This window comes from Crocuta crocuta, unplaced genomic scaffold, assembly GCF_008692635.1.
Source record: "Crocuta crocuta isolate KB4526 unplaced genomic scaffold, BGI_CrCroc_1.0 scaffold143, whole genome shotgun sequence".
NCBI lineage: Eukaryota > Metazoa > Chordata > Mammalia > Carnivora > Hyaenidae > Crocuta > Crocuta crocuta.
Genome location: NW_027529175.1, coordinates 2,295,516 through 2,320,370, shown reverse-complemented (window position 1 = coordinate 2,320,370; position 24,855 = coordinate 2,295,516). Strand labels below are relative to the sequence as shown.

At 43.1% G+C, this 24,855-nt stretch overlaps 1 protein-coding gene across 1 annotated transcript in view; it reads right to left on the bottom strand.

Moving 5' to 3' along the window:
* MEI1 (meiotic double-stranded break formation protein 1) overlaps positions 1 to 24,286 on the bottom strand; it is a 73,193-nt gene extending 48,907 nt beyond the window's left edge. The window contains exons 1-13 of the mRNA XM_077757886.1: positions 24,115 to 24,286; positions 23,321 to 23,371; positions 21,402 to 21,475; positions 19,215 to 19,320; positions 18,493 to 18,696; positions 16,347 to 16,477; positions 11,336 to 11,450; positions 10,433 to 10,549; positions 9,090 to 9,189; positions 8,848 to 8,982; positions 2,343 to 2,457; positions 1,434 to 1,525; positions 463 to 604 (exon numbers count right to left, since the gene is read on the bottom strand). Coding sequence (XP_077614012.1) covers positions 463 to 604; positions 1,434 to 1,525; positions 2,343 to 2,457; positions 8,848 to 8,982; positions 9,090 to 9,189; positions 10,433 to 10,549; positions 11,336 to 11,450; positions 16,347 to 16,477; positions 18,493 to 18,696; positions 19,215 to 19,320; positions 21,402 to 21,475; positions 23,321 to 23,371; positions 24,115 to 24,286 — 1,554 coding nt within the window. The remainder of the gene's footprint in view (positions 1 to 462; positions 605 to 1,433; positions 1,526 to 2,342; positions 2,458 to 8,847; positions 8,983 to 9,089; positions 9,190 to 10,432; positions 10,550 to 11,335; positions 11,451 to 16,346; positions 16,478 to 18,492; positions 18,697 to 19,214; positions 19,321 to 21,401; positions 21,476 to 23,320; positions 23,372 to 24,114) is intronic.
* Positions 24,287 to 24,855: the final 569 nt, after the last annotated feature.

Sequence of the window (24,855 nt, the reverse complement as noted above, 5' to 3'; positions counted from 1 at the left end):
TCGCAGTTCGTGGGTTCGAGCCCCGTGTCGGGCTCTGTGCTGACTGCCAGCTCGGAGCCTGGAGCCTGTTTCAGTCTGTGACTCCCTCTCTCTCTGCCCCTCCCCTGCTCACGCTGTCTCTCTCTCTCTCTCTCCTAGAAATAAATAAAAATATTTTTTTAAAAATGAATAAATGTTTATAAAAAAGATTTAAAAAAATTTTCTAAGTAATTACTATACCCAATGTGGGGCTCAAACCCACAATCCCAAGACCAAGAGTCACATGTTCCACTAAATGAGACAACCAGGTGCCCCATGCTTTCTTTTCGCTTTTTAAAAGAGGAAAACTGGCTGAAGAACAGTACTACTGAGACCCTCAGAAGGTCCAGTTGAGCACTCGCTGCCTGTGTCTCTCGGCTTGGCTCACACTTGCATTCTTCTCCTCCCCAAACTTCATGATATCTGTGGCCCAGGGGAACCCACCATCACCATGGGGATACAAAGAGAGTCACAGGCACTGAGAAGAAATTCTGAGAAGGCCTCCAAAGTGTCTTCCTTCTCGGCTCCGGGAGCTGTGAATGGATTCTCCTGGGCTGAGGGCTCGCTCTGGAATTCCACAGCCAACCTAAGAAATCAATGTGTGAGCATATCCATCCTACCTATCCAACAGAAAGGTTAGAGGCATCCTCCCAGAGTGACGCCTGAGCTCAGGGTCCAAGGAAAGTATCCCCATCAGCAGATGTGGAGAAAATTTAAGAGGACTCAATGAGGGAGGACCTGGTCCTTGGATGCTTCTCCAGGTTTGTGCTCCCCACGCCCTCTCTTATAATATATGAATCTTCTATCCTATCACACATACTTCCCTGAACATACCATGCTACTTGCTGTTTTATATCTCTTTCCCTTTACATACACTGCTCTCTCTACCAGGAATGCCTTCCCCACATTTGTGACAACTTAATGAATTCCACATATATATGCAAAACTGTCTCTTCCCCAAGACACTGTGAGCCCCTTGTGGGCAGAGGTCAATCTGATTTATCTTTCTACTCCCACTGTCTAGCCACAAGCCCGACATAGAGTGGATACGACAAACATTTGTTAACATGAACTAAATTGGTCCAAACACCTACAGGGCTTCGTTATTTGGGAAGAGGAACGAACCCGAATGAGACCCATTCCTGAGTCTCGTGTACAATGAGACTCATTGTATAGTAACAAAACTTCACTAGGAGGGAATCTTTAGGAACTTCTACTCCAGCTCCTCTTCCTCAAATCACCTCCACACACCCCTCCACATACACACATCCCCAACCTCTGCCCCAGCCAACATCCTCTCACTATGCAGCAGAGCATCAGAAATCAAGTGTTGCTTCTAGAACTTCATCCTTCATCTGACTCTTTTCCACTCCCACCCTCTGTAATACTGCCTCAGACCACAGAGGGCCCCTCACCTGCAGGCATTTCGAAATCCCTCCAGAGTGCTCAGGAGGAACTTTCCCCTTCGGAGAACAGCCTTGTCCGAATCTCTACTGGAGCCATGGCCCTGAGGGGAGGAGAGGCGGGCACCTGTTAGTCAGGTGCCTATTCTGTGTCCCAATCTGTGTTTAGAGGGCTATAGACCTCCTCCTCTCACACCGGAGTCTGGCATTCCCATACACCTAACACTTTCCAGGGCATTTTGATTGTATCCTCACAAATCTAGTAACCAAATAGCTCTTTTAAAAACGGTAGAAGAGGCGACATTAACCATCTGTCTCCCTGTGCACCACAGGACTGGCTCTTGTTCTATTATATGCAGAAAGCTGTCACAGGCTGGTGGACATCAGCCCACCCCATCAGGTATGCAAAGCTTAGTTTCTGAAGTTAATTTTAAAAGACATAACCAGCAATCACACTAACTGTATCCTTTCTGATATGTTCAATCTATGGACCATTAAAAGCCAACAATTACAACACATTGCACATTAGTCAGATTCTTTCTAAGATTCTAGTTAATCTACCCTTAAATAATTTTCTGAGCATGTTTACCATAACTGCTTGGATGATATAAAAGACAAAATGGTATAGTGTAGTAGGTTTGGGTACAAACACCCTGGGATTTACTATCCAAATTCAGGTACTTGCTAATTTTGCACCTTAGAGAAAAATTATTTAACCCTGTGGCTTCAGTTTCCAAATCTGTAAAAATGGTAATTATTAAGCTTTAAAGCTCTGCAGTTAGGAAAAAATATATCTCATTATAGATATGTGTGCATGAAAAAAAAAGCTATAAAGAGGCATAAAAAGGCAAGGCAATGATCTTCTTAAAACATATTATAGCATGATCCTCAGACGAAAGAAGCTGCATGCGGTGTACTGACCAGGGGCCTCCTGTTCAGCGGGGTCTGGGAAAAATCTGCACACCGGTTCAGCATGGCTTCAAGCAAGGCCTGCAGTTCCTTATACTGCACAGGTGGAGCACTCTGATGGTCCTTCCTGCAGCCAGGGAGACAAAGGCAGGCTTGGGTAAGGTCAGGGTATTCCGAGATACCCTCAGGTTCTCAGGCAATGAAGGGGGGGGTGGCAGTGTGATGGGTCCAGGATTTAATCTGATAAAAAATACTTGCTCCAACACTTGTCTAGTTGCACGACTTTGTACAGATTCCTCATCCTCCCTAACACTCAGTTTTCTCACCTACTAAATGAGAGGTAATAGTACTTTCCTCATAAAATTACTTTAAGGATCAAATTAGATAAAGCACTTAGCATGATGCTTAATAGATAGCAAGCCCTTATAAATGACAGCTATGACTATTTTTGTTGTTATTAAGGAGACAGAGAAGAACCTCCTGGTGGAAGAAGTACTATCTAGAACTGAAGTGCCTCAAGAGATATATACGGCCACTGTAGCTCTCTTGGGGAAGAGAGATCAAATTTGCTCTCTGTTACCCGATAAGGAAAACCACAATCAATAGGTAAATGTTATCATGACTCAAACTTTATTTCATAATAGGGAAGAACTTTCTAAGAGTCAAACTCTATAGAGGTAAAGGGGCAAATCCAGGAGTGACTCCCTCTTCTTAGAAACTATAAACAAAGACTAGAAACTACTTTTGAGATTCAATCATTGTAAGTACGGGGTAAACATAGAAAGTAATACTTAAGGTCCATTTGAACCTTTATATTCCATAGATTCAGGGAGGCAAGAGTCATTCACTAATCTAATTGTAAGCTCCAAGAGGCAAGACACCAGCTACCTAAACAGAGCTAGATGCATTATAAACTGATGATAATTTTTAAAAAGATGTTAAATGAATGAATGAGTACTTGACAGGGTGTAAGGTAGCTGTATTTGTTGCCTAGGGATGCTGTAATAAATTGCCATGAACTGCATGGCTTAAAACAACAGAAACTTATGCTCTCATAGTTCTGGGGACCAGAAGTCTGAAATCAAGGTGTTGGCCCCCTCTAAGGGCTCCTGGGAAGAATCCTGCCTTGCCCCTCGGCTGCTGGTGGTTGCCAACAATCTGTCATTCCTCGGCTCACAGCCGCATCATTCCCATTTCTGTGTCTTCTTCACATGGCCACCTTCCCTCTGTGTGTGTCTGTTACTCAATGTCCAAATCTTCCTCTCCTTATAAGGGCACCAGGATTTAGGAGCCTGTACTATGTGACCTCATTTTAATTCAATTACATCTACAAAGGCCCTATTTCCAAATAAGGTCACATTCAGAGATTATGGGTGAGCATGAATTTTAGAGGAGTGCTATTCAACCCAGCGCAGTAACTAAGGAGAAACCTATGTTAACCCTCGGGCCTGGGCCTTTTTTGAACACTGACAGTAATCTGTTGGGCCTTCTAATAAGCTCTCAGTTCACTGTATATAGTTAAGGCTTGATTTCCCCTTTTTCTTCATTTCTAGGAGCTCTAAGATTCTATCCTACACTGATTGTCAATCCCTGGTTCCGTCATCTTTAAATTCTTTTCAGCAATTCTCACCCCTCGTTCCTCCTTCCAGTTGTGCTTCTCAGAAACCCACTGAACCACACTCCACCTCAGAGGGAACACGTCAGTAAACCTTCTGGGAAATTAACGTGAAAAGTAAAATCATCTAAGGATTAATAACCAGCCTCCTACCTTAGCACTCTCCACAATTCTGACCTACCCAGCATTCCTAGCTTCTTCATGTACTATTTCCCTTCACACAACCTGCTAGCTAGACTAGCTACCGTACCCTACGTAATCCCTATACTTCTCCACCCACATGGTCCTTCCACAAATCTGAATCTCTCTCATCACCCACCTCCTGCCTGAAAGGAGCTACCGGTCCTCCATACCACTAGCCTCCTGGGAGACCTCCAGTTCTGCATGAGCATCTCTAAGTGACACTGCTCTTACTCTGTACCTTTGTTACTCTGTTGGTTTACTCATCTCACCCTCACTGGGATTCATGCCCCAAATTTAGAGATTCAAATCCAGGAAAGGACAAAGGGAGAAAAGAGACAGACTGAAGTCATTGTAATGTAAATGTTTTCTTCATTTCCATTTTTAGAACCAATCTAGAGTCAAATCACAAAGACTTAAATATGGTCACAAGGAGACTATAAATATTAACCTTTACCATGTAAAATTAAAGGTACAGCTGGCTGACATTGAGAAGTAGAAGGTAGAGAGGAGAGGAGAAAGGAAAAGTTGGATGCTAATATGCTCAGCTAACCAAGTGGGGAGTCAAGAGATAGTGCTTTAAGTTGAGGGAATAAGAAATACAAGTTTTGGGGCACCTGGGTGGCTTAGTCGGTTAAGCGTCCGACTTTCGCTTAGGTCATGATCTCGCGGTTCGTGGGTTCGAGCCCCGCGTCAGGCTCTGTGCTGACTGCCAGCTCAGAGCCTGGAGCCTGTTTCAGTCTGTGACTCCCTCTCTCTCTGACCCTCCCCTGCTCACGCTGTCTCTCTCTCTCCTAAAAATAAATTAAAAAAAAGAAAGAAAGAAAGAAATACAAGTTTTAAGTATACTATTTAAAGGTTTGAAAACATAAAATATTATTTTGGCAAAAATGCCAAGGAAATGTAGAGACAAAATAAGATGAGCTAAATCTTGGTCTTAGTTACTGGTGATTCAATGAATAATGCCCTAAATTGACAAAGTAACACCATTATAAGCATATTGTTTAGATGTAAGGAGATCTAAATCACCAGAATTAATCACCAGAATTAAAACCAAAATGAATTAAAGTTCGTTTCCTTTAGGAAGTAGGGACAGGGGACTGTTCTGTTTCATTATATAACTGTATGTTTTATTTTTTATTATTTGAATATATTACTTTGTTAGATTTTTAGAGGGGAAAACATGGAAACAGAAGTTATTCAAGTCTCCTCCATTACTCTTTTTTTTTCCAAAATATCCAGCATCTTTCTAAGTTATAATTTCCCATTCTGACCCTGGGATCTCTTAGTCTTACCATCCACTTTGACATTCTTCATTCAAATGCTATCTTTCAGTAATGAGGCTTATAGTAGTGAAAAAACTGACATGGTCTCTAATCTTTTGAAGATTATCTTATTATGGGGAAATAACAAAGCAAAACAAAACAAAAGAATAAACAAGAACATCAAATGTTTGGTAGGTGCTATATAACAGCCTAATGGGTTGGTGAGGGTAGGATGCTCTGAATGCAACCTGAATGATGATAAGAAGACACACATGCAAAGATTTTAGGGAAGAGCATTTTAGGCAGAATAACAATTAGTAGAAAGGAAGGAGGGGGAAAGTCTGAACTAAAACTTCTTAAAAATTACATCCATGAAATAAATAGAATCAAATGTTATTTAAAGACATGAAGATGGGGTGCCTGGCTGGCTCAGTCAGTGGAGCATGAGATTCTTGATCTCAGGGTCATGAGTTTGAACCCCATATTGGGCACAGAGCTTACTTAAAAAAAATTAAGGGGCACCTGGGTGGCTCAGTTGGTTAAGCATCCGACTCTTGATTTCAGCTCAAATCATGATCTCATGGTTTGTAAGTTCAAACACCGTGTCAGGCTCTGTGTTGACAGCACAAAGCTTGCTTGGGATTCTCTCTCTCTCCCTCTTTCTCTGCCCCTCCCCTGCTCACATGCTCTCTTTCTCTCAAAATAAATAAATAAACATTTTTAAAATTTTAAAAAATGCAGATAATTAGAATCCTTCCAAATTAAATATGAAAGCAGAAATAAAACACTCAAAAGAAGGGTTGAAAGATAAAGTCAATTGGGGCACCTGGGCAGCTCAGTTGGTTGAGTGTCCAACTTCAGCTCTGGTCATGGTCTCATGGCTTGTGAGTTCAAGCCCCACGTCAGGCTCTGCGCTGATAGCTAGAGCCTAGAGTCTGCTTCTCTGTATCTGCATCTCTCTCTCCTCCTTCCCCACTCACACTCTGTCTCTGTCTCTGTCTCTCTTTTTTTTTTAGTGTTTTTTATTTTTTTTTAGGANCTCCCTCTCTCTCTGACCCTACCCTGCTCACGCTGTCTCTCTCTCTCTCTCTCTCTCCTAGAAATAAATAAAAATATTAAAAAAAAAAAGAAATGCATAATGACAAAAAAAAAAGAAAAGAAAAACTGTCAGAAAACAAAGAAAATTAAAAGACCCATCCTTGTCCAACGTTTGAATGGCAGTTCCAGAAAGAGAGAACAGAGTAAATAGAGTACTGGAAAGAAAAACTTCAAGAAAATTTCCCTTGCACCAAAAATCATAAAATACCTAGGAATAAATCTAACCAAAGAGGTAAAAAAAATCTATATACTGAAAACTATAGAACCTTATGAAAAAAGTTGAAGACACCAAAAAATGGAAAAACATTCCATGTTCATGGATTGGAAGAAAAAATATTGTTAAATGTCAATATTACCTAAAGCAATCTACATATTCAATACAATCTCTATCAAAATGACACTAGCATTCTTCATAGAGCTAGAACAAACAATCCTAAAATTGTTTGGAACCAGAAAAGACCCCAAATAGTCAAAGCAATCCTGAAAAAGAAAACCAAAGCTGGAGGCACCACAATGCCGGACTTCAAGTTGTATTACAAAGTTGTAATCATTATGACAGTGTGGTGCTAACACAAAAACAGGCACATAGATCAATGGAACAGAATAGAGAACCCAGAAATGGACCCACAAACATATGGCCAACTAATCTTTGACAAAGCAGGAAAGAATACCCACTGGAAAAAAGACAGTCTCTTCAGCAAATGGTGTTGGGAAACTGGACAGTGATATGCAGAAGAATGAATCTGGACCACTTTCTTACACCATACACAAAAAAAAACTCAAGATGGATGAAAGACTTACACAAAAGACAGGAAGCCATCAAAATCCTAGAGGAGAGAACAGGCAACAACCTCTTTGAGCTCCGCCACAGCAACTTCTTACTAGAAATGTCTCCAAGAGGCAAGTGAAACAAAAGCAAAAGTGAACTATTGGGACCTCATCAAGATAAAAAGCTTCTACACAGCAAAGGAAACAGTCAGCAAAACTAAATTGCAACTGACAGAATAGAAGAAGATATTTGTAAATGACATATAAGATAAAGAATTTATCAAACTCAACACCCAAAAAACAATCTAGTGAAGGGGCGCCTGGGTGGCTTAGTCGGTTGAGTGTCCGACTTTCGCTTGGGTCATGATCTCGCGGTTCGTGGGTTCGAGCCCCGCGTCGGGCTCTGTGATGACTGCCAGCTCGGAGCCTGGAGCCTGTTTCAGTCTGTGACTCCCTCTCTCTCTGACCCTCCCCTGCTCACGCTGTCTCTCTCTCTCTCCTAGGAGTGGATAAAACATTAAAAAAAAAAATTAAAACAAAACAAAACAAAAAAAAAACAATCTAGTGAAGAAATGGGCAAAAGACATGAATGGACATTTTTCCAAAGAAGACATCCAGAAGGCTAACAGACACATAAAAAAATGCTTAATATCACTCATCATCAGGGAACTACAAATCAAAACTACAATGAGATACCACCTCACACCTGTCAGGAAGGCTAAAACTAACAACTCAGGCAATAACAGATGTTGACAAGGATGTAGAGAAAGGGGAACCCTTTTGCACTGCTGGTAGGAATGCAAACTGGGGCAGCCATGCTGGAAAACATTTGGAGGCTCCTCAAAAAGTTAAAAATAGAACTATACTACAACCCAGCAATTGCACTACTAGGTATTTATTCAAAGGACACAAAAATGCTGATTTGAAGGGGCACATGCACCCCAATGTGTATAGCAGCACTATCAACAATAGCGAAAGTATAGAAAGAGCCCAAATGTCCATCAATCAATGAATGGATAAAGAAGATGTGGTATATATATTTAATGGAATATTACTCAGTGATGAAAAAAATGAAATCTTGCCATTTGCAACAACATGGATGGAACTAGAGTGTATTATGCTAAGTGAAATAAGTCAGTCAGAGAAAGATAAATCTCTTATGATTTCACTCATTTGTGGGATTTAAGATACAAAACAGATGAATATATAGGAAGGGAAGCAAAAATAATATAAAAATAGAAAGGGAGACAAACCATAAGAGGCTCCTAAATAGAGAACAAACTGAGGGTTGCTGGTGGGGTGTTAGGTGGGGGTAAGCACTAAAGGGGTGAAGGGCATTAAGGGAGACATTGGTTGGGGTGAGTACTAGGTGTTATATGTAAGTGACAAACTACTAAATTCTATTCCTGAAAAAATATATATATTTTTTAGGAAGGAAGGAGGGAAGGAGGGAGGGGAAAAGGGAGAGAAGGAGGGAGGGAGGAAAGAAGGAAGGATCCCTGACCCACGAACAAGTACCCCCTGGAAGCGGCCCTGGCTGGACCTGTGGGACATACAGAGGTAGAAAGTTCAGCCCGCCTGGGTCTCTCACCTCAGAAAGGCAGAAATGGCCTTCACTGCCTCAGCAGCCACCTCCAGCACAGGGCTATTCACTGCCTCTTGGAGGGCACGGCCAGCATCTCTACACATGGTTGAGCTTGTGAACAGTTTGATCTCCTCTGGCTGCCTGAGAAATGGCAAATGAGCAATGAGTTAAATGAATGCCTATCACTGACTCCACCTTTCCTCCTCCAGTCTGGCCCCTACAGGCCAATGTCACATCACTTTGCTCACCGAGTAAGGATCTCAGCAAAAAGCAGCAGGCCCTCCTTATGTAGCTCTGTGTTGTTCAACCGCAGGCTTCCCTGTAGACTCCTCACCACTGACTCAATCCCTATTTCAAAATGACATGGCAGAGGCCAGGGATCAATACTTGGCAGTTCCTTCACTGCCTGCCCAGGAGAAGTGAGAGGTTCTGGATAGCACATTTTTGCTGGTGGCCCCTCATGGAGGAGCCCTGACAAGGCTGAACTGATGAGATGGGACTGTGAGATCTCTGAGGCAGGCCCTTATCTGATTCATCTGTGTCTCCCTGAAACCCAGCACAAGCCATAGCACAGGCCCTGGCACTCGAGGTATTTAGTAAACGTCTACTGACCGAGTTGTGCCTTTTCTACTAAACACACTCCTATTCTTTCTCAAAGAGTCAGGTCAGACCCCCATTCCTCCAGGAAGCCTTCCCTGATCCACTCAGGCAGAGCTGTGGGCCTCCACTGACCTCCCACACCCCCTGGACTTCCCTCTAGCAGAGCCCTAATCAGCTTGTTTCTATCTCTCTCCCCTTCCAGAGAACAGGGAGCACATAATACACATCCCTAAATCTCTAGGCCCTGGCCTGGTGCCGGGCATAGAACAAGAACAAGAATATAAAATGAATGACTGAATGTGTCCTGCCTAAAACTCCAGACAGGATATAAAAAGTCCCATACAAGGGACACCTGGGTAGCTCAGTCAGTTAAGCATGTAACTTCCACTCAGGTCATAATTTCACGGTTGATGGGTTTGAGCCCTGGGTCGGGCTCTGTGCTGACAGCTCAGAGCCTGGAGCCTCTGGAACCTGCTTCAGATTCTGTATCTCCCTCTCTCTCTCTCTCTCTGCCCTTCCCTCACTGTGCTCTGTCTCTCTGTCTCTCAAAAATTAATAAACATTAAAAAAAAGTCACTGATAAAGAAGGTATCACCAGGAAGGAAAAGGAAGGGACAATTTCAAGAAATCTTGAAAGGCTGAATCAGCAAAACTTAAGAGACTAATTAGATAGACAGATATCTGGGGGACAGAAAAGGACTAAATCCAAGGCTGAGTAAAGTTGTTCTTAAGGTACAACTGGAATTCATTCAGCGGCTAATAGGAGTGCCTTTTTCTTGCCAAACATACATACTTCTGCTGGTCTGTGAGGGGAACTGTCTAGATATCATTGCTTCCATGTGGAAGCTCGTAATGAGTTTGGGCTAATGGAAATGACCAGACCCAGCAACCCTTCCAAGGTGTGGGCTAGCCTCCCATCATTCCTGCTGCTCTCCGACTTCACAGTCCTGACCATCCCACCCAGAGCTCACCGAGGACTCCCACCACTAACCATACACTGTGTGGCACTTGGAAAAGAAGAGGGGCTCTTCCGCCAGAAGTATCAAGCCGTTGTAGCTGAACCAGACAAGCGCCTCGTTGGAAGAGGAAAGGTGCTCAAAGAGGAACTCTGGCCGGGAGAGGGGAGAAAACAATGGATCACAGTTGCGTGATCACCATCCATTAACTAAAGCTAGGGCCATGGATTCGTTTAGCATCTCACACCTTTACTTCATCTGTTTACACACCCTCTCCGTGAAACGTGATCGTGAATTCACAGATAAGCCTGGAAAATAACCTCATGGTCCAACCTCATCTTTTTAAAAGATGAGGAAACTGAGAGCCAGAGAGAAGTATTATTAGTGTTAGAGGTGGGACTGGAGCTCAGGATGGGTAATAACATGATGCAGTGAAAAGCTTTTAGAAACCAGATTTCACATCCCTTCTCTGCCAATGACTAGCCTTGTAAATTTACACCAGTCATTTCCTTTCTCTGATCCTCAATTTCCTTATCTATAAAACAGCGAAGATGAGAACCTAAACGTGGCAGCATTTACAGCACACCTTGGGGCATATTTCCTGGTCATAACAAGCCCTCAAGAAACAGTTCCCTTTGCCTTCCTGGTCCACAGGTCTTTCCACCACCTCACAGAAGGTGCTTACTCCTAGATGGCCAAATAAATGACAAAGATAAGTAGCAAATTGCTCAAGGCCATCTAAGAGATCCGTAGCAAGAGAATTCACTTTATGAGGCCTGCTTCCTAGAGTCTGTCCTGTACAGCTGAGCCTGCCACCAGGCCACCCCTCCAATATGCGTTATCAAAGAACCCCAACATCACAGCTACCACTGTGTGACTCAAGGGTCTCCAGTCAGAACTCAGGCCCTCAGAGGAGAAGATTAGATGGAGCTCCCTACCTGGGATGTCGGCATGGATGAAGGCCGGGGCATGCTTCGCTGGGGAGTGGACCAGCACCGCAGTGATACAGTGGGCACTGGCCACCTGCAGAGTCTCGTCTCTAGAAAGGAGAAGCTGGAGAAACAGGCAGCAAGAAGTGCTGCGGTTACACCACTGACAGGTAGAGGGTGGCAGGCTGACTGCCTCAGGGCAAGAGCCCAATTCGTCTCTGAATGCCTCCCGCACTATATGGCATCAGGCACAACAAGGATGGTACTCAGGGAGAGCAGTTCTAGATTATGGAAAGCAGTCTGTCTGAAGAACAGCAGGTGAGAAACAGAACAAATCTTAGATCAGGCTACTCCACTACTCCAAACATTTCAATGAATTTCCAAACTCCTACTGGACACCATAGCTATTAGAAGTTCTAAAACACACTCAGAAATCAAGGAAAGGGTTAACTGCAACTACATAGCTTAAGTTTTATTTATTAAGTGGTCTCTATACCCCACATGGGGTCAAACTCAAGACCCCGAGATCAAGATCGCATGCTCCTCTGACTGAGCCAGTCAGATGCTCCCAGATCTTAAGTGTAGGAGACACTGGCCTTGTAGGGGAAAATGATGAGTAGAACATGTATCATGAGAGATAAAGGAGAGTGTGCCTGGTTTTAGAGCCTCAAAGGAAAAGGATCAAGTCACATTCAAATCTGGTAGAGATGCATCCTAGGACTGCAAGCTGAAACCTACCTCAGTCATGTCAGACTTGAATATGGACACATCATCAGCCTTTCTATTAGTATGTAAAGGGGTTTCTAGATAGCATTAATCTTTATCTTGTTCTCTTTGATACAGGAAATGACATGTATTTTAAGATGCTATTGATGTAAGGTAAACCATTATTTTATATACCACTAAGAGCTATAATTAAGCTATAACACAGCACTGATGGTAAAATGTCTCCCAATTTCAGAGCTGTTAAAAGTGAAAAAAAACTTATCTCAGGAAAACGATATTTAGAGTGTGTGGGGGGCTCAATTGGTTGGGCGTCCAACTTCGGCTCAGGTCATGATCTCAAGGATCATGAGTTCAAGCCCCACATCAGACTCTGTGCTGACAGCTCAGAGCTTAAAGTGCATGTTCCTTATTGTGTTGAGAAAGAAAACACTCCAAACCTATTTTTCCATCATAAACAAAATTAATTATGAAAACCTATCTTTAAAAATACCCTAATTGGTGCGCCTGAGTGGTTCAGTCAGTTAAGCGTCTGACTTCGGCTCAGGTCCTGATCTCGCGGTTCGTGGGTTCGAGCCCCACATCAGGCTCTGTGCTGACTGCCAGCTCAGAGCCTGGAGCCTGTTACAGATTCTGTGTCTCCCTCTCTCTCTGACCCTCCCCTGCTCACACTGTGCCTCTCTCTCTCAGAAATAAATAAAACATTAAAAAAATTAAAAATATCCTAATTATTTACCATAACCTATCAGGACTAGCATGATTTTTCCTGCTTAATCTCTAGACTCATCTTAGGCTATCACTTCTTGGCCTTTTGGCTAAAGTCAAGTGTAGACTCATCTTGGGCCACATCACATTCCACCCACCATTGGCCTCCATTTGCTCCTAGAACACATCAAGCATCCCTCTTCCTCTGGCCTTTATTTGCTGTTACCCCCACCTGAAATACTCCCTGCCCAGTCTTCATATCACTAGCTCACTAACTTACTTACTTATTTTCAGTCTTGTTGAGGTATAATTGGTCACTGGCTGAATTTAATTCTTCAAGTGTCAACCCTTCAGAGAGGCCCTGCCTGACCACTCAACCTGTAGCTAGCCTTCCTCACTACTATCTCATCTCCTCTTTGTTTCCTTTATAGCAAAACAAGAATTACTTTGCTTGTTTATTACCTGCCTTCCCCACGAGACTGTGCAAAGGTATGTGTCCATTTATATGCCATGATATTCCCAGTGCCCAGTGCCTAACACAATAACTAACACATCATAATAGTGCTCAGTATATATTTGACTAAATGAATGAATTGCAACGAGAGACACAAACATTGACAATATGTTCCCGGGGACCTGAATTATGGGAGGATAAGTTGATTACCACCCAAAAGCAGGAAGGAATAACATTAGAGTCTGACAAATATGCCAGAACACAGATAAAAGGATGTATGTTGATCTTATCTTTATTTAAAATTTTGGTATTTTGTTCATTATTAATTTTTTGCATTAACTTTGATTTTTTTTTTAAATATTGCAAGGGTGCCTGGGTGGCTCAGTCAATTGAGTATCTGACTTCAGCTCAGGTCATGATCTCATGGTTTGTGAGTTTGAGCCCCATATCAGGCTCATTGCTCTCAGCACAGAGCCCACTTCAGATCCTCTCTCCCTCTCTCTCTGCCCCTTCTCTGCTCATGCTCTCTCTCTCAAAAAAATAAACATAAAATACACACACACATACAGGTGCCTGGGTGGCTCAGTCAGTTAAGCATCCAACTTTGGCTCAGGTCATGATCCCACTATTCATGAGTTCAAGCCCCGCTTTGGACTCTGTGCNTCTGCTCATGCTCTCTCTCTCAAAAAAATAAACATAAAATACACACACACATACAGGTGCCTGGCTGGCTCAGTCAGTTAAGCATCCAACTTTGGCTCAGGTCATGATCCCACCATTCATGAGTTCAAGCCCCGCTTTGGACTCTGTGTTGACAGCAAGGAGCCTGGAGCCTGCTTTGGAGTCTGTGTCTCCTTCTCTGTCTGCCCTTCCCCCACTCATGGTGTCTTTCTCCCTATCAAAAATGAATAAACATTAAAAAATTTTAATATTATATGTATATTTTAATATATAAATATATATAAAACTGAGCTTGGGTGGCTCAGTTGGTTGAGCATCCAACTCTTGATTTCAGCTCAGGTTGTTATCCCAGGGTCGTGCGATCAAGCCCCATATCAGGCTCTGCACTGAGCACAGAANCCTCTCCCATCTCACCCTAGCCCCAACCTTGCTGGTTGCTGTAGGAAAATAACATGCTGATAATTCAAAGTTGCCAAGAGAAGAACAGTCTCCACATAAGAATGGAGGCCAGGGCCCCTAAGCCAACATTCCTGTCTCTCCCCCTAGGGAAGTGCTGTTTAATCTCTGTCCCTGCCACCATTATGCTGCCTTGGTGCACTGCGAGGACACAGATCTTGTGCCCTGCTGAGTCTGGAATCAAATGTTTTAACCAGATGTTACCACGGACTTCAGGATGGCAGCAACAAAACGAACACAGAAAAGAACCCAATCTGAGAGTTTCTGATTCAGAGACACAGGACTTGCTCTTCAGGTTTCCCAGGTCCTGCATGGACCTTTCTAGCGGCATCCTAGGGAATCAAGGAGCAGTTTACCCAGGCTTTTTAATACCTGCCCTTTCTATCCCTAACTGTCCATTTTGCACTTTTTTTAATGTTTTTTTAACATTTATTTATTATTGAGAGACAGAGAGAAACAGAGCATGCTCACGAGAGGAGCAGAGAGCAGGGAAGACACCGAATCCGAAGCAGGCTCCAGGCTCTGAGCTGTCAGCACAGAGCCCAAGCGGGGCTTAAACTCACAAACAGTGAGAACATGACCCGAGCTGAAGTCGGACGCTCAACCGACTGAGCCACCCAGGCGCCCCCCCCCCCCTCCCATTTTGCACTTCTGATCAGGACTCCTCCTCCTTCCTATGGAAGGAGTCCCACAGTCTGGTCAGTCAATGATATCCACACTATCAGATGAGGGTAAGTAGCTCTGCCAAACCCTGTGCTGAGCACTGCAGAGATACAGCCAGACTTAGGTCCTGTCTTAAAGAAGCTCCCAGTAGATCAACCACAATATGGTGAAGCCATGACACAGGGCACATTCTACCTAAAGGAGCCAAGAAGACAAAGGAACCCTATAGGCCTTGAAGGATCAATAGACAAAGGAGAGAGAAAAGGCTTTAAAGCCAAAAGAGAAGAGCATCTGCAGAAGCATAAACACAGAATGTCCTAGCATATGCAGGGCCAAGGAGAAATTACATATGGCTGGAGCACTGGGTTGTGGGGTGTGGGGTGGAAGAGACACATTAATAAGGCTAAAGGGATAAGGAGGATCCAGAAAAAGAGAGCTCTAGGTACCAAGCTAAGAAGCTTGAGTTTTATCACTAAAACAACTGAGATAGCTTAGTTTCTGTTGCTGCATATAGTCTCCATTATCAGCCAGCCTAGATGTTAAGGGGAAGATGTGTATATAAGGATTCAAAACTGAAATAAAACCTACAGTTGACCCTTGAACAACATGGGTTTGAACTGCACGAGTCCACTTACACACGAATTTTTTTGATAAATACAGTATAGTACTGCAAATATTTCTCCTCCTTAGGAATTTTTTTTCCAAAGGAGATAGTTTATTGAATCTATCGCAAGGGTGATCAAAGGAGAGGCTATCTGCCATCTCCTTATGAATTTTTTTATGTTTATTTATTATTGAGCAGGGGAGGGCCAGAGAGAGAGGGAGACACAGAATCTGAAGCAGGCTCCAGGCTCAGCTGTCAGCACAGAGCCCGACGCGGGGCTCAAACCCACAAACCGTGAGATCATGACCTGAGCCAAAGCCGGACACTCAACCAACTGAGCCACCCAGGCGCCCCTCCTTATGAATTTAATAACATTTTCTTTTCTCTAGCTTACTTTATTGTAGGAATACAAAATATAACACATATAGCATACAACATATGTGTTAATTGACTGGTTATGTTATTGGTAAGAGTTCTGGTCAACAGTAGACTATTAATAGTTAAATTTGAGGAGAATCAAAAGTTGTATGTGGATTTTCAACTGCAGGGGGGCTGAGGGTCCCTAGCCCCCACGTTGTTCAAGGGTCAACTGTACTTTGAGGACTCTAACAGCATGTTGTTTGGGCCAGTATGAAAACTCCTTGGAAATCTTAGACAGGAGTGAAACAAGGGCCAGGAGCCATTCTGGTTCCCTTGTTATTGAACCAAGAGACCAGGAATCACAAGACAAGCACCTTTTTGAGCACCAAAGGCAGTGAGGTCTTTCCTGGTGGCCCCTCAACACCCTCAGTACCTTCCACCAGCGAAGACTCGTTCATGATCACGGACACAAAGAGATCGTACTTCAGCAGCTGCCTCAACAAACCTAGAAAACAAGAGGACTGGAAGGTGAGATAAGAGAAGTACAGGCACCAGAGTAGACCTAAGGGAGCCCCTCAGACATCCTCTAGAAATTTCTTTGCGCCACCATAGACATTCATAAGCATTTTCTTATTTTTAACACTATTATAAATGGGGTTGTTTTAATTTATTTTTCAGATAATTCATTGTTAGTGTATAGAAAAACAACTGATTTTATATCCTGCAACTTTACTAAATTTATTTGTTAGTTTTAACAGTTTTTTTGGTGAAGTTTTTAGGGTTTTCTATATATAAGATGGCAGCATTTGCAGAGACTATTTTACTTCTTCCTTCCTAATTTTAATGCCTTTTACTTCTTTTTCTTGCCTCATTGTTCTGGCGAGGACCTCTAACACTATATTAAATAGACTCCCATGCTCTTCTATGCAACCTCTGTGACCACACTCACCACACTAGGCTTTAATTGTCCACATCTTTCTTCCACACTAGCCTATGAGCTCCCTCAGAATAGAGCTTGGGTTTGATCATCTTTATGACCCCAGAGCCTGGCACAGGGCCTGGACCAAGATGAACACTCACTATGTATGACCATACTGGTCATAACAGAGCTCTTGGTCCAAACTATGAAAAGAAATTGCTGTCACTCACAGATAATGCTTTTCACTGTAGCTCCTGCTTTGGAACAGGCCCTCACCCAGTCACCAATCATAGTACCTCTGTTTGAAATGTGGAAGCTCCTGGGGCACCTGGATGGCTCAGTCAGCTAGGCATCTAACTCTTGATCTCAGCTCAGGTCTTGATGTCAGGTCGTGAGTTCAAGCCCCACATTGGGCTCCATGCTGGGTGTGGAGCCTACTTTAAAAAACTGTGAGAGACACCTGGGTGGTTCAGTTGGTTAAGGATCCAACTCTTGGTTTCAGCTCAAGTCATGATGTCACAGTTTATGGGTTTGAGCCCCACATCAGGCTCTGTGCTGACAGTGCAGAGCCTACTTGGGATTCTCTCTCTCCTTCTCTCTCTCTCTGCCCCTCCCCTGACTGTTCTCACTCTCTCTCAAAATAAATAAAATAAAACTTTAAAAAAAATGTGAAAGTTCTCTACTCAGAAGCAGTTCAAGGGTCTTATGTACCTAAGTAAGGAAGCAGCAGGAAAAGAGGTTGAAAGAGTACACAGGGGCTCCTAAGGAGCCTCAAATAACAAGTAGAAAAGCCTGATTATGATCTGGAGGGCAGAGGGAGCCATAGATGATTTTTCAAATAGGAAACAGAGAACGCAAGCTATGCGGTGTGAAGATTAACTTGGCAGCAAAAACAGGATACACCAGGGCAGGCAGTAAAAACCAGAAGCAAAAAAAAAAAAACTGCTGTCCCACTTTCTTTCTTCTTCTCCTTGCAAAGGCAAGGTTCTTTTTTTATTTTTTAAAAGAGAGAGTGAACACAAGCAGGGGAGGGGCAGAGAGAAACCGAGAGACAGAGAGTCCCAAGCAGGCTCCATGCTGTCAGTGAAGAGCCTGACGGAGAGCTTGAACCCATGAACCAGGAGATCATGACCTTAGCTGAAATCAAGAGTCAAATGCTTAACCTGCTGAGGCACCCAGGTGCCCCCAAAGGCAAGGTCACACCACCAACTCTAGGCATCTATCATAGTCTGTGCATCTTTTCTAAGATTTATTTTTTTTCAGAGAGAAAGAGAGAACAGATGCGTGCACACGAGCAGGGGGAGAGGGGCAGAGAGAGACAGAGAGAAAATCTTGAGTGGTCTCCACACTCAGCACGGAGCCCAAAACAGAGCTCAATCCCACGACCCTGAGATTATGACCTAAGCCGAAATCAAGAGTGGGACCCTCAACTGACTGAGCCACCCAGGCGCCCCCCATGCCTGTCCGTCTTATCTCCCAAACCCATGGCTTCTATCCTTTGTAAAACGGCAAACTTCCCCACCACTAGAGAGCCAACATCTCAGGTCCTCAAGCAAAACATCAAAAGCATTCTCTCTTTTCTCTCCAGTCCTACATCTTACCCAAACAGTTGATCTGTAGCTCCTTTGTCTGGGCACTATCCAGGGTGGAAAGGAAGAGAGGACACAGCTTCTCTCGGAAATGGCCCGAAAGCATCTCAGCAGCCCCTGGTGAGGAGTACAACTTCCCATAGAGGTAACAGACAGAAGCCCGCACCTCCTCACTGGGGTGTACTAAACCTCTCAGCAGATGTTCCATCAGGTCACCTGTCCAGAAAACAAGCAAGGGGCCAGGGAAACCTCACAATGTCAACTGCTAGATGCAACTCCAAACTATATTGTGCCCCGTGGGGTAGTAGTGGTAATCCCTTAGAATCTCCCATAACAAACCATTTCTGGACCCTTAACCAAAAGAGAAAACCAAGGCTTAGAGAAGTGATTTACCCTGGGGTAAATCCTCTATATTTATTTGTGTTTTACTGATAGAATAAAAGTACTCTGTATTCCAGAATGAATTCCTCCTTCCACCCAAAGGAAGGTCCACAAGTAGATAATTAATTTGTGTTAACATAATGAATAGAAATAACTCAAGACCAGAGTCAATAAATCATTTTTTTAACTTGGCCAACACAGAGTACATTTTGCAGATGGGAAAACAAAAGCCTAGAAAAGGAAAGTAATGACTTCCCAGTAGTGTATAGTGAATGGACCACCGAGATGGTGATATAAAGTGTGATCAAAGTTGGTAAAAGGGTAGTGGCAGCTCTTCCCCAGAAGTCACTCACTGTGCTCCATTACAAGCTTGTCTGCCAGGGGTGGGATGGCATCCACCAACTTGCCGAGAAGGGTCAGGGTAGCCAGGCTGCCTCGCATGGAGGGCATGTTACACAGCTATAGAAAATGAACACACTCTGGTCTATGAATCAGGATCAGGACAGACTTCCCACCAAAATGTATCTTGTCCTAGTTACACAAAGCCTGTATTGCATGTGTCTCTCACCACAACCAGTAATCAGCTTCTTTAAGTAAGTGTCTATCTCCCCTATTGGACTGGGAAGCCCCTGAGGAAAGGGACTGAGTCAGATTCCTCTCAGAGTATTCGGGACCTAGCTCAGCACATGACTGTTAAAACTGAATTAACATTAGCATATTTTGTCTTCTATAGAGCCAGAAACTGGGAGAGTGAAAGTTGAGAGCATCATAAAGACAGAATTCTGACTTAGTGGGAAAAAAATAATGTGTTACTATTATTATCATTATCATGGTCATTACTGAACCATCTATTTGCAGGGTCCTATGCTTGATGGCTTACAGGAAGAGTCAATAGTATATATTCTACCATTTCTACTGACTAGCCGTAGCACTTTAAGTAAGACTCTTAGGGCGCCTGCGTGGCTCAGTCAGTTAAGCGTCCAACTTCAGCTCAGGTCATGATCACATGGTTCGTGGGTTCGAGCCCCGCATCGGGCTCTGTGCTCACAGCTAGCTCAGAGCCTGGAGTCTGCTTCAGATTCTGTATCTCCCCTCTCTCTCTGACCCTCCTCTGCTCACGCGGTCTCTTTCTCTCTCAGAAATAAGTAAAACATTAAAAAAAAAGTAAGACTTTTAATTCCTCTGGTGGTAAATAATAATAGTATCAATTTCATGGAGTTATTAGGAGAATTCAATGAGATACTGCACATAAACCACCTAACATAGTGCCCAGCATATAGAAAGTGCTCAAAGGAGTTAAGTTGCATCATCTTAATAAGTACTGACATATATGATTATAAATTCAATCTGATATATTTATCATATGCCAAGTAATTATAATGATATGACAATTTAGTATAATTCATAATTAAATGTTGCTCTTGGTGTTAAGAAGAGCATTTGTCGGGGCGCCTGGGTGGCTTAGTCAGTTGAGCGTCCGACTTTCACTTAGGTCATGATCTNCTTTTTTTTTTTTTTAATGTTTACTTATTTATTTAGAGAGACAGACAGACAGAGACAGAGAGCACTAGCAGGGGAGGGGCAGAGACAGAGGGAGACAGATTCCCAAGCAGGCTCCACTCTGGCAGCACAGAGCCTGATGTGGGGCTCAACCTGAGATCATGACCTGAACTGAAATCAAGAGTCATTTGATTAAGTTAAACAAAAGGAACTTGATTAACTGGCTGAAACACCCAGGTGCTTATTTATTGCAAAAAAATAAAATAAAATAAAAAGTGATTCTGATATTATTCCTGAATTCTTTTTTTTTTATGTTTTATTTATTTCTGAGAGTGAGTGAAAGACAGTATGAACAGGGGAGGGTCAGAGAGAGAGGGAGATACAGAATATGAAACAGGCTCCAGGCTCTGAGCTAGCTGTCAGCACAGAGCCTGATGCAGGGCTCAAACCCACGAACCGGGAGATCATGACCTGAGCAGAAGTCAGATGCTTAACTGACTGAGCCACCCAAGCGTCCCCTTATTCCTAAATCTTAAACGCAATGCAAAAGCTGCTTGTTGAATTGGTATCTGTGACTACCTTGAAGAAGGCAGGTCAAATATATTTATCTGCTCAGTGCTTGCCCTGGATGCTGATAAAAACAAATGACTTCAGTATAAAATATTGCATACAATTCAAACCAAATAAAAATACTAAGCCAAGACATAGTAAACATATTTCCTTGCTAAGTTAGTCAAGGAAATCTGTACTGTAGTTAGGGGGATACAGAGAACATCCATGGGGTGATTATGTCAGAAAGATGAGAACTTCAAACAGAGGGAGGGGAAAGAGGAAGGAGGGCAGCTACAAGCAGTACTGAGGCAGGATCAGAAGACCCAGGCAGGTCCAAGCTCTGGCTCTGCCACTGTCTCAGTGACCTCAGACATGTCCCTTTCCCTCTCTGTATTTCAATCTCCCCATTTATCCAAAGCGGGGTGGGCCCAGCTCTGATACCTGAGGATTCTGAGGGGATACTCAAGAACCCACAGCTATTTACTGACCTCTCTGTGGCACTCGTCCAGCAGGCAATGAACGATCTGCTCTAACTTCAGCTGAGTTGTAAGCTGGATAAGGACTGAGCAGACACAGTAGTATTACTAACCACTCAAGGCAACCTCTGATCCACACTCTGCTTTTCATAGCCCTTCTACTCAAAGTCATTTGCTTGCATTACCAGTATAGTCTTTTCTATCTCCCCAATTAAACTATGTGTACATATCCAAATCAAAGGATTTATGCCTTCTTCACTGTTTTATATCAGTGGTTCACAGTTAGGCTGCACATTAGAACCACCCAGAAAGTTTTAAAAAAATATACAAATGCCCAACTCCCACTCTAGATCAATTCAATCATAATTTCTAGAGAAAGAACCTAAGCATCTGGATATTTTTTAAGTTACTTATGTAAGTCTATTGTGAAGCTAAGGTTGAAAACTATTATTTTATGGTATCAAGTATCACTACTATTTTCCCTGCCTCATACTTTGCTCCTTCATATACTAGAAAACAGAATTATGGGTGAGTTCCTGTGCCAATAATTCCTTAATTGCCTATACTATCTCTCAACCCCCAAACCCGCCCTTCTGTACAATCATTTCTGATGCTTCTGCTGGTATGTTTGAGAAGCAGTGAAGAAGAGGCTGGCCCTGCAAGTCTGGGAAAAGCTACAGACTAGATTCAGCTGCTGCTGCAGGAAGCCTCTGGCACTTCCAAGGTAAAGAAGCATTCTGGACAACATTCACAGAAACAGAAAGAAGGCAGGCAACAAAGAGGAAACAGCGAGGAAGGAGCAAGTCCTTCTTCCCTCTCTGGCTTTGCAGTCGCTATCTAGTGCCTACCATCTCAGTAAAGTTCTTGGGGTCTGATGAAGGCTTGCAATCTATGCTGGCACCAACCAGCAGTGGATGGCTTTAGGATTTAGGTTTAGGCCCACTCAAGAGTAGCCGAACGAAGAAGGGAAATCTCCCCATTCCTGCCAGTGGTCAGAACTTCAGATGGTACATTTGTTTTTCCACATTATCTAGACCGAGACATGGTCAGAGGTATACACAGATCATATTAACTTATGACCTGTTACAGCTGCTGAGTGTGTGGTTGCATGGTCGTGGACCCAGGAGAAGCCAAAGCAGCATCCTCTCCTTAGAGGAAACTTAGGTTTTAATCATTCCAACCTCATCTTGTTTCCTCGGCCCTCAGGGTGGGAGCTGCTTTCTGAAATTGCTACCTCTGTGAAAACTTAGTGTTTTCTTTTGCCTTCAGTTAACTAGTCAATAATTCTTTATATTAAAGTTGTCTTCCTGTTCAAATAACTTATGTGGTTTCTGTTTCCTGACTAGACCCTCACTGATACAATTCCTACTCTTTTGCAAGAGTCGTCCTATCCCTGTCTTCTTTCTGCTTGAGCCTTTTAAAGTTTATTTATTTTAGTAATCTCTACACCCAACACAGGTATCACCACCCCAAGATCAAGAGTCACATGCTCTTCTGGGCCAGCCAGGTTCCCCGCTCCTTCAGCGCTTTATAAGTAAAGAGACACACTTCTACAGCTTCAAGCATCACCTGTGTGCAGACAACTTCCAACCACCAATGTGAAAGTAATGAAAACAGAGTCAGTACTGCCTTTGTAATAGTACTCATCAGCTCTCGTTATTTACCAGCCAATCCCTCATTCATACTGTAAACTCTTAGAGGGCAGGAACCATGTCTTATCCATCTATGCATCCCTCATGTCTGATACAATACTTGGCACAGAGGAGGTGCCTGAGTAAGAAGCACAGAATTAATGATTGTCAACTAATTGAGTTTTCTTGATCTGTCTCTAAAATGAAACATGTATTTCATCAAGGTCTCAAATAACCAGAGCTGCAATTCAGGCTAATATACCCAGCTTCAAATGGTAGGTACACATAGTTTCACCTTACCTTCAATACAGAGGTCTATTACACGTCCATCTTCCACGTTGCGTAACAGCCCTTGAAGCAGAGGGAGGAGACAGGGGGATGGTTAGTAGTTAAAAGAGAAACCCACAAAGGCACACTGCAAATTCTAGACTAATAGTAGCTTTAAGCAATGTCCCAGAGAAGTGCTATCCCCAACCCAAGTGTGGCATGGCACAAAAACTGAGTGCTTTGGAGTCTGTAACAGACCTTGGGTAAAATTCCAGTTCTGCCAGTTGTTTGCTAGGACTTCCCTTAGCCTCGGGATCATTCTCTCTCCCTTAAAGGACTGTCTTGACAGTTAAAAGCCTGAAAAGCCACTAGCAGAGAAAAAGTATCCAATATGAGTTAGCTCCCCTCCTCCCTGAAAGGGATCTTTCCAAAGGACGTCATAATTGTATTAAGAGAAGGGACCTTTTAATTCATCTCGGGCACAGGAGGGGGAAAGTATTTCAATCAGGGTCACACCCAGGTCAACAGACTCTAGTCTGGATCTGATGCTGTTCAAAGACCAGAGTGGGATCACACATTTCCCATATTCATATCCACACTTTTGCTAACTTCTTAGCTGTAGTGAAGCCAGTTACCATACAACGAATCATGTGTCTTAGAAGGGGGCCCGTTTCTTCATCATTACAACACAACAATTTGCTAATAAGTTAAGCTGTTACATGGTAAAAAGTCTAAATTATCTTTCCAAGACCATTTCTCTAAGACCCCAAAGCAAATATACACGCTATACATGCAAAATTCATACCCAATTTCCCTTTTAATCTCACCGAAAACCATGCTTATGAAGTGGATACAGATTCTCTGATCCTGAGCCACCAGCTGCATGACCAGGGAGGCATGCCTCAAGAGGGCATCTCGGAAACAGGAGAGCACATGCTTCTTGCGCACCAGCTTGGGGCAGATGAAAAAAGTATTCAACAGCAACCAAGTCTCAGCCATTCTGAACCCAAACAATTACAATTTCTAAATAAAATTGCAAGATGATACTGGAGGGTTGATCTAAACTATGGTAAGGTCATAATCCCTGAAAGTAGTATCATTTATACACAGGAATCTATGTGTTCATATAGAGGATTATGCATTCAAGTTCCTACTACCCTACTATTTACAGAGCACTTTAGTGCAAATCACTCATTTGCCTAACAAGTTAGTGAAGCAAGCAAAAATTGTCACCATTTTATAGATGAGAAAATTGAGGCCCAAAGACATTCCCAAGGACTCAAATCTGTCTCCAAACAGGTCTTGTGTACGGTCAGTGCCCTTTCTACTACAACAGTTCAGGAGAGTGGTTCTGGAGACCTTTCATGAGCCTTAAAGAGGCTGGTAGAGAAATGCATCGTTCCATTCAACATGGACATAAATCTTCACACTCAATTCACCTCCCTGTACAGGGAACTAGGTAGTAGCTGTGCAAAGTGCTCAAGACAGTAGCAAAAGTTAGGTTAAAAAGGGGAGCGTGTGCCGAGGACAGAGCAGAAAGGAGCTTGGGTAAAACTGACAACATCATC